General features: G+C 58.9%; 1 protein-coding gene across 2 annotated transcripts; it reads left to right on the forward strand.

Moving 5' to 3' along the window:
* Positions 1-7103: 7103 nt before the first annotated feature.
* CHLRE_06g278120v5 (uncharacterized protein) lies at positions 7104-8355 on the forward strand. Of its 2 annotated transcripts, none has more exons than XM_043063074.1 (1): positions 7104-8355. In XM_043063074.1, the coding sequence occupies exon 1, from the start codon at positions 7824-7826 to the stop codon at positions 8127-8129; it is 306 nt and encodes a 101-aa protein (XP_042923780.1). In that variant the 5' UTR covers positions 7104-7823; the 3' UTR covers positions 8130-8355. The 2 variants fall into 2 exon arrangements, with proteins under 2 accessions (XP_042923780.1, XP_001698102.2); XM_001698050.2 differs by having other exon boundaries at positions 7734-8355.
* Positions 8356-9556: the final 1201 nt, after the last annotated feature.

Below are 9556 nucleotides of genomic sequence, written 5' to 3' on the forward strand. Positions count from 1 at the left end.
TAGCTAGCAGGGCGGCGAGCACAACGCCAACAGCAGCGGATCACACAATATTTTGGGGCTGGTGGGTGCTGCTGGGGCTCTCGCTTATATTGTCCAGCGAGCTGCCGGGTGGGCCGGAGGCTTGCGATGCCGCAGCCAGCGTGGGGGGCTGCAAAGGCGGCGCTTCATTCGGCCGGGGGGAGCAGTCGTACCGCGTCAGCGGCGCCGGGGCTGCCGCTGCCGGCAGGAGGGGCGGCGGCTGGGGTCAACGGCACCACCAGGCGGCAGCACCAGCAGCAGCGCATGCTGCAGCACATGCGTGACATGTCCGTGCACATGGATGCAGGCTGGGCCGCGACTTTGGACGACGGTGCGTGTGGATCTTTTCCACTCCGTGCGGGTGCAGACAGAAGCGGCAGAGCCCCGTCTCAGTGGCGGCGGCTGGACGCGCTGCGACCACGGCTGCCGCGACTGCTGCTGGTGTGGAGCTGCCGCCGCCGCCAGCCGTCTTCGTGATGCCGACACGGCTGCTGATGCAGCTGGGCCCCGCGAGCAACCCGCACGTGCTGCTGTACGGCGGCGTGCCGTTGGCGCCGGGCGCGGAGCAGGTGGAGGCGCTGCTTGCCGAGGCAGGCCTGGTGCTGTGTGGCAACCCCGCATGCAGCAGCATGGAGGATTGGAGGGCGACAGCGAGGCAGCGTGCATGCATGGCGGTGGGAGGTGCGGCGGCGGCGGGGCAGCAGCAGGGCGGCTGGGGCGCCGCCCGCGGGGGCGGATGCGGACGCATCAAGACGTGCTCCCGCTGTGGCGTGGTGCGGTACTGCGGCGGCGCGTGCCAGCTGCAGCACTGGACGGAGGGCGGGCCGGGGCTGCGGGGGGCAGCGCCGGGGCGGGCAACCGTGGGTCGCGCCCAGCCGCCCATATTGAACTCGCCCCAGATGTGCGCGCCCCACATACATAGTTGCGATTATACTGGCGTGCGGTGCAAGCAATGCAAGAAGTCCACCTCGTTCAGCATTAAGAATTGGGGCCTGCAGGAGGTGCAGGAGATGACTGGCCTGTGCGGCAGTGACTGAGCGCAGACCGGCTCGCCTGGATTACACTGGAGGCGCGGGCGTTTGCGGGCTGGAGGGCGTGGCTGATTGAGTGTGGGGGTAAGTGATCAGACGCACAGACACATGGTTGTGAGGTGTGCATGTTTGTACTGCCGAGTGGGGCGTTCGTGTGAGGGTGCATGCTGCCGTGCTGCATGCGAGCTGTTATGCTAATGGATACAGCAGGTATGGTGAAGCAGGATCCGCATGGTGAAGTCGTGACAGCGCATGAAGGTTGCTACCGGGTGTGTGGTTGGCGCAGAGACTTGCGCATTACTGTGACGGGGCGGCGCCCTGCCATTGCTGCTGCAAGTGTTCGTTGGGGCCGCGCCCAGGCCTCCGGTCAGTGTGTTTGCGACAATGCGTAATTGCTTATGTACCGCGAGTTGGTGGCTTGTGGTATGATGGAGGCGCGTGGTGGGTGGTGGATACGCTGCGCGTGCTTTGGCTGTGGGAGTGCGAGGCAACGGTGGCAAAGTTCCATTACTGTGTGGCGTACGGGTATCCCCAGACCCGCACATTAGGTAGAGTTTATCAGTCAAAGGCGCAATGGCGACGCGCGAGTGCAATTTTGGCTATGACGAGTGGTGTGGAAACGAATGCGTACGTAGGCCAGAGCGGATGGCGGAGTGGGCTTGCAGGCGGCACGAGAGTAGGCAGTCAGTAGCGCAAGTTGCGAATTCACATGTTACCTCGTAACCGACGGTAAACGCTGTGGACGGTCGCGCCCATGGCTGGCTGACGGAAAGCGGCTGCTGTATTGGGATGGCTGGGCTGGACGACGGCGGCCAGGCGTTGCTTGGGACTACCAGAAAGGATGCGCCCGAAACCAACCTGGAGAACACCAGCGCCACCGGTGCCCAACACGACATGTATGGGAGGGAGGGAGGGACAGGAGGCGTGATGCACTGCCGCGTAAAAGCTATGGCGCTAGGCGCGAGGCAAGCAATGGCTATGGGATTAGGGCGATAGAACACGCAGGCGTTCCTGTACCTGTCTTCAACAAGCCGAGCACGGCTTACGCGAGGCCCCGTGGTATGCCAGGCCATGGCGCCGACGCAGCCCAGCTTTGCGCAAATCCTATGTCACGGGTGCTTCCATCTGGCTGGCCTGGGTTCACGGTGCTGTGACTGCCATTGACGACCCCGGCAGCTCAGCGTCGTCTGCGGGAGCACGCAGAGGGCTACCTGCAGCAGGCAGCGGGGCGGCCGCGCCCCCTACACTGGATCCCAGTGGGGCCACTAGTGGCGCCGCACGGCCCTTGCTCCAACCACGCTGCAGCCACGCGTCCTCACCTCCGGTTGTGATGTTGGCATGTTCGCACTGCTCGCCACTTCCGTACACTTCGGGCTCCCTTTCCTGCGTGCCTTGCCGCGCCCTGTTCTTGCCCTTGCTTGTCACGCTGTCGCCCGGCCATTGCTTGCTGCACGCTGCTCGCAATACTGGGGTTGTCTATCATCGGTGCTCATCCGTGGACGTCGGTCGCCTGATTGCAGGTGCGCTACCACTCAGCATCATGGCGACACCGTGATTGGAGGGCGTGTCAGACTTCACCGTAGTGCTAGGCACGTACCGTACCCGCGCACGATCACCGCGCATGTAAATAAAGTCTTTGGCTGAAAAGTCGAATTACCGCGCACTTATGAGGGGGTGCGCGGTCCTGGGAACAAAGTCTGTTGGGGGTGCGCGGTCCAATGGAAAAACCCGGATAGGGCGAGCGGAAAGCACGTGCTTACGCCAGCCTTCTAGTTTTGTGCGCAAACATCCAAATTAGCGTACATCCTTCGCTATTGTTTTATTTACTACAAAACACTGGGGGTTCAGGGCTGTGGCGAAGTGGCGTTGCACTGTGCCGGCTGAGACTGGCGGTGGCGCGCTGAGTGGCGCGGGGGTGAGGAGATGCGCGGGGCTGTGGGCCGGTTCCGAAGCCAGCACCGTAGTACCGTACAGTACTGCGCAGTTTACTGGCTGCGCGGTCTTGCAGGAATGCTAAGTAGGGGGGTGCGCGCTCCCAAAAGAATACCGGAACAGGGGTGTGCGGTGCAAAAAATAAAAGTTGACCCGGGAGGGTGCGCGGTGATCACGTAAACGTACGGTACGCAGCCATGGACGCATGGACCCATGCAGCGGCGCCACTACTCACCATGCCTGACCGGCGCCAGTGCATACTTCCAGTACCATCTCACCCATTTTCTGCAGCCAGTCAGCCTTCGTGTCAGCCCGGCCGCAGCTAGGCAGCCACCCTGGTTTGTTTTCCGCGGCCGTCCTCCACTTGACAACCGCCTTGCCGCATCCTTCTTTCTGCCGTTCTCTTTCCTCCTGTTCTCGCATGTCCTCCTGGCTCACCGCGGATGCCTGGCTGCGTTCCAGGTGGGTTTATTTTGTGGGTTTCGCGTTGTCGCGAATGGCAGCCTAGTCGCGCGCGAGCTGGTACACGTCAGCCCTGCCCGGACCGGCAGTCTGCTTCACGCCAGTGTAACCATTTGGTGCGCCTGCTGTGGAGCCGCGTGGGGCTGTCTCATCTCCAAAGGTAACAAGCAACCGCACTTGCTGCTAACTCTAACTTCTTTCTTGCTGCTTGCTAGCCTGGAGCACTCGATGGCGTCTAGCATTTGCATTCACACTAGCTTTCATTTCTCTGAACGTAGGGTAGTGTGGTGCGCAACAGGTAGAAGGATGCGGATGTTACAGAGGGGACAGTCCCAGCTCCCGAAGACGCCGAGCCATCACATGCTATCAGGTAGAAGGGGTAGAGGCGGGCACCACTGACCCGCTGGAGAAGGCGTGCTGAGAGAGCTGTAGTCTGAGAGAGCGTTTCGCAACTAATTACAGCCAATGTGCGATGCAGTGCGGCAAACCAAAATTTTGGGATCAGGCTTATTTGTATCTGCACAGGGCCACTTTGTTTGTCTCAGGAAGAGGAGGTGGAGTGATGGCACCTACAGTGCCATCACTCCACCAGTGCACCTACCTGTAGTGACATGTTCGGTTATGGAAAATGCTTGAAAAAACGCAACACGCACAAGCGAACATGACGTTGTAGAGCCGAGGCCAGTGAGCTAGCACAAGCAAAAAGAAAAGCGTGAGCATGAGCAGCGACCGCAACTGCTACGTTACCTTTGACGAGATAACCGCGCGCCAAGCTGCGCCACTCCGGCGTCCTAATGCTTGTGACTCTCAGCTGCAGGGCTCCTATCTTAATGTCTCCAGACATTAAACGGCCATTTTGGCCATTTTCCAGACAAACGGAGGGGGGGGTTCACGCACGCTTTTGAACAAAACAAGCGGTGTCTGAGGAGAGGCAAACTCTACCATAGTGACATATATATTTTGTAGAAAGTGAGGGAATGTCATGGTCCTTTAGGAGATTTTCGGCGATATGACGAGGATGAAGGATACCCCGATCAAGTCTTCCTTTTTGCAGATGCGCAGAGCCGGTGACGAGGATTTGCCGGGGATGCCACATTTTAAGGTATAGCATGTACGCCGCGCAGGCAAGCGAAGGCTCAGAGTTGCTTGGGGAAACGCGCTGCGACATGCCTGTGCATATGATCGCATTTGGACTTGTTCATTAGTGTTGCACTGCGTGAAACAGATACGAAAGCCGCCGTTTACAGTTGCGAAAAAGCGAAATTGCAACATGTCAAGATGTCTAGACATTTTACATGGCTTCCACAAAGGCACTTTGTCTAGACAAAAAAATCGTGGATTTGGGGGCCTGTTTGTCTACCCCCTTGACAAAAATTTCCGCTCCAGAGGCCAGGAATGTCTGGGTCAAGACATTCCCCCGCAAACAAGATACGACCCCTGCTCAGCTGGTGTATACGGCTGTCAGAGGCTGGGCTGGCGCAGACTGGCCGCAGACTACCAAGCGAAGGCTGCGATGCGTTGTGATAACGCAAACCCCAAGAGACCCACCTGGAACACAGCCAGGCATCCGCGGTGAGCCAGGAGTAGTACGTACATGCGAGGACAAGAGGAAAGAGAACGGCAGAAAGGAGGGTGCGGCATGGCGAGTGTCAAAACGTTGAGGCCGGCGCACGTTCGGTATGGCGGGAGGAGCGTCCTACTGGAGCAAGCCCACTAAAGCTAGAGGAGGCGGACGGCGTTGCAGGCGGCACGCCCCTTGGGTCCAGAGCAGGGTGTTCATTCTCCACGCCACTAGCTCGTGAACTGCGTCAACGTCCTGCGTAACCAATGCAATCTGTATGTGAAAACATTTCATTTCCAAAAACTTTGGCCCGTTTGGTTCTTAATGAGATTTGAACCCATGCAGAATTCCTATGTATCTCCCAGACTCCGACATCTAGGCATTCCTCACTGATGAGATGATCAAATAGCGGCCGCTGCATATATACATACTTAATATTCTGGCTTCAATGCACAATGTGAATCCCGCCTTACCAAGGATTTGAGGCCGCGGTTGCACCATTCTCGCTGCGCCCGAATTTTCCCGCAATAGGTATTAGGTAATATGTAATAGCAAATACTAACACGTAGCTGTCACTCAGCCCAAGAATGCCAATGCGACCACCACTACCAGGCCCACGTGTGGGGGGATGGCGGGGAAAAGGGGGGAAAGCAGGAGCATCATGGCGACACCGTAATTGGAGGGCATGTCAGACTCCACCGTAGTGCTAGGCACGTAGGGTAGGGTGGTGCGAAACAGGTAGAAGGGGTAGAGGCGGGCACCACTGAGCCACTGGAGAAGGCGTGCTGAGAGAGCTGTAGTCTGAGAGCGTTTTCAGTACGGCCAATCAAAATTTTGATACCAGGCTTATTTGTATCTGCACAGGGCCACTTTGTTTGTGCACTCCGCAATGAGGAATGTATATTACATTTATTTTACATTTTATTTAAAAAAAATCCAAAATATTTGCCCATTGTGAGATTTGAACCATTGCGGGTTCACCAAATTTGTTGATTTCCCGGGGGCCAAGAATCTACGCATTCCTCCATGATGTGGGTGTCATAATAGGGCCTCTACGTGTATATATACCTAAGATTCTGGATTCAGTGCATTGCCGCAACGCATTGCCTAAACACCCTTGATGCTGAATGGCCAAACCTGATGCGGACGTGTGTGAGGGACAGGGTTTAGGCAAGTTGGCGAGGTCCCGTAGGGTGCAGCTGGTGCCCATCTCCCAAGCAGGCGGCAGACAGTTTGCAGTAGCAGAGCAGAAGTGCATGGCTGGTCGAACGCCGGAGTTACTGTACCGACAAGTTGCTGGCTGGCTGGAAGTTTGCTGTTGTGTGTGGTTTGCTGATGCGCATTCCGCATGTGGTCCACAGCTCATGTTTGAACCAATGCTGCCAACTGGAACTTGTCGTGTAATTGCTGGTGTGTGGCCGGGGCCCCTATCTGATATTTGTGACATATAATTGGCATATGAGCAGGCCCTGCCACTAGCTGTGCGTGCGCTGGCCCAGGCATGTCCACGTGCGTGCGCATGTCCCACTCCGCTTTCCGCTCTGGTCTACGTACGCATTAGTTCCGCAACACTCGTCAATGTCCCGGCCGTCACTGCAAGGGGCGTCAAAGGACTTGTAGTGTGAGGTAGTCATGCGCTGTAGTCGTGTATGCGTCAGGGATCCAGCGCAGTGGCGGCAAGCCAGGGTGGTTGGGTGGAACCCCACGCGCAGGTGGAATGCAGGGGGTGAATCAGGGTGGTGAATCCCTCTTGCACCCCTGTCAAAAACCATGGGTGCTCAACACAACCCCAGCCCTTTGCTGAAACTATTTACCCACTGCTTATGCACAAACACCTACCGCTACGCAGTGCCCCCTGTCGGGTGATATCGTGTGTGCGGCACGGCGCAACTACCTAGGCCCCCGGGGCGTGACAGGGCGTGCCGCTAGAAGCCTGTGCCCGTGTGCCGGTGTTACTGCTGATGGTTTGTCATCCCCTGCATGGCGGGCTGCATGGGCCTTGCCGAGGGGTTTATAGCACTCAACCGCGACCTGGCTCGCCGGTTGAGTTGCCACCAGCGCAAGCTAGCAGAATGACTATCACTCTGTGACAACTCATACCCAACCCACGAGCCTTGCATGCCTCTGTTCCTTACTCCGCCGCCTTAGTCTGCGTCGGTCTGCCTAGGCCCCGCAGCAGCAGCCAGCCAGCTCTACGCTGAACAGCAAGTGTTATAACACGAACCTGGTCGTCCCCGTCAGCGGCTAGGATTGATCAGGTTGATGGGTTGACCCCCTGGACCGGATCACGGCAAGCGGCTGGGGACATCCTACGTGTAGCAGGACGCTCGAGTTCAGAGAACCTGAATGCTCGATACCAATGTAGCAGCAGGAACGCCGTAAAAGGACTTGATGATGAGCTGGGGCTACCCTTAGAGTAGGGACTTACGCGCCGTCAGGCCTTCCTCCCACAACTACCCAATGCCCTGCGATTTCATCCCTTGGTGCGCGGAAGCAGAGGAGAGGACGGAGCGGGGAGCGCCGACTCGGAAGCGGGTTTGCGGTAGAAGGCGCTAAACATGAACTAAGGAGAGAAAGACCGGCTCAGCCCCGTCTCGATCAGGGATCAATACTGAAGTATCAATATTGACTGGCCGGAACACTGAGCGCAAAGGTTTTGCAGTTGAGATGGCCTGTACGGCCTTGACGTTCGGTATTTTCGGCGCAAGGGGGGCCACCGCCGGAAGCAATCGAAGCACTGGCAGCCGCGAGCCAGGACAGCGCGGCGGCGGCGCCAGAAGCGGGGCCAATTCCATATGAGCATGGGCCACTGGCGGCACATGTCAGGCCTGGAACGACTCCAGCCAAACCGCCCACAGCTTGCGCCAGCCCTGCAGGCGTACGTCGGCGGCATCCCCACGGCGGCGACCGCGTCGGCGGCCCGGTTTGAAGAGCGCCTGCGCTACCTCTTCGCCAGTGGGGCGGCAGGGCAGGCGGCGGGGCAGGCGGCGGGGCAGGCGGCGAACCGCGACGTCTCCGCCGCCAACGTGATCCGTGTGCTCCTCCTGCTGAAGCTGATGGGCTTCGAGCGGCCGACCAAGCTGCAGCGGCCGCCATGGCCGCCGGCGGAGGCGGGGCCGGGCTGAGAGCCTGAACGGCGCTAGCAGGGCGTGGGGCTGAGGGTGCACGTGTCGATTGGCGGCGAGTGACGTGACTAGTTTGTTAGCTGCGGGTTAGCACGGACTGTGCACCCCACCCAACCGGCCACGTCCGGATTTGCGGGGATGCCAAAGGCCCCCAACATAGAGGCGTGTGCTTAGTAGGCGCCCGCGTCAAGGTGGCTGGGTTGATAACGACCCGGGATCAGCCCTTTTCCTGCCATAAGGCAGCCACCTCCTTGTTAGCCATCACAACGCCGCACGGCCGCAGCTCGGCAGCTCAGGGCCCCACAACCGTCCCTGCGCCTTCGCACAGCTGTACGGCTTGCCGCTCACGGCGCCGCCGTCAGCTTGACGCCTGCCGTTTTTTGGGCTGAGCCCCCTGAGCGAAGCGATCCAGGGGGGGCGAAGCCCCCCAGGATTGCCCCTGTCCGTGCCTGCCTGCCTGCCTGCCTGCCTGCCTGCGTTGACAAAAAGTGCCAAACTGGTGCAAACCGCGAGCGCCACGTATTATAAATTGCTATTCCCTATTGTAGAAAAATAGGCGGCAGGGAAAACTCGGCTGGAGCGAGAAGCGACCTCGCGAGTCCATGGACATCTTGACTTTCGCGAGGTCGCGAGGTCGCAAGGAAAGCAGCCCTGTCACGCGGATTCCACAAAGGAAGAGTTGCCAACTTCAAACTTTCCCCTTCGCACCCTTGTAGCCGTAGCACAGGCCAAACAATTCTGAAGTCCGCCCAACCTTGCCCGTGTTAGGGGTGTGGGCCGGCTCCCACACCCCTAACGTTCATAATGGTTCAAACTAGCACCCGTAAGGTGTCGCTGCGAAGCGTTTGCAAGGACGGCCTGCCTGCGTTGACAAAAAGTGCCGGCGGCTGCGTCAGCAGGTCAGGCAGGGGCTCTGGTCCTTGGCTCACGCAGCCACTCACTCACCCGGCCACTCGCTCAGCAACGCACTCACTCACCCACCTTCACTCACCCACTCACCTTCACCCACTCACTCACTTACTTCGCATTTCAGGTCAGGCAGGGGCCCAAACCGGGCGCTGCTGCGTCTGCTGGTGGACAAGTACGCCCACCTGGTGGTCTACGTGGACGAGTACTACACCAGCCAGGTACGCTGTGGTCTTCACAAAGCAATGCGCACAACGCTCAATGCACACGTACCTTACCTGGCGCAAACCTATCTCTGTGTCTGAGCAGGTGTGTGCGAAGTGCGGACGGCGCCTGCTTGGTAACGGGCAGCGCTGCCTGGAAGTTGTGATTCCGTTTGGTGGCTCGCGTGCCCGCGACGTCCAAGTGTGCCAGCACTGCGGGACTGTGTGGGTAAGTGGGATGGCAGGTTTGGGGCGGCAGGTCGGTTTGGAGATGACGACACGGGATGACACGGGATGACACAGGGCGGTTTGGAGATG

The sequence above is a fragment of the Chlamydomonas reinhardtii genome, chromosome 6 (genome assembly GCF_000002595.2).
Source record: "Chlamydomonas reinhardtii strain CC-503 cw92 mt+ chromosome 6, whole genome shotgun sequence".
NCBI classification, from domain to species: domain Eukaryota; kingdom Viridiplantae; phylum Chlorophyta; class Chlorophyceae; order Chlamydomonadales; family Chlamydomonadaceae; genus Chlamydomonas; species Chlamydomonas reinhardtii.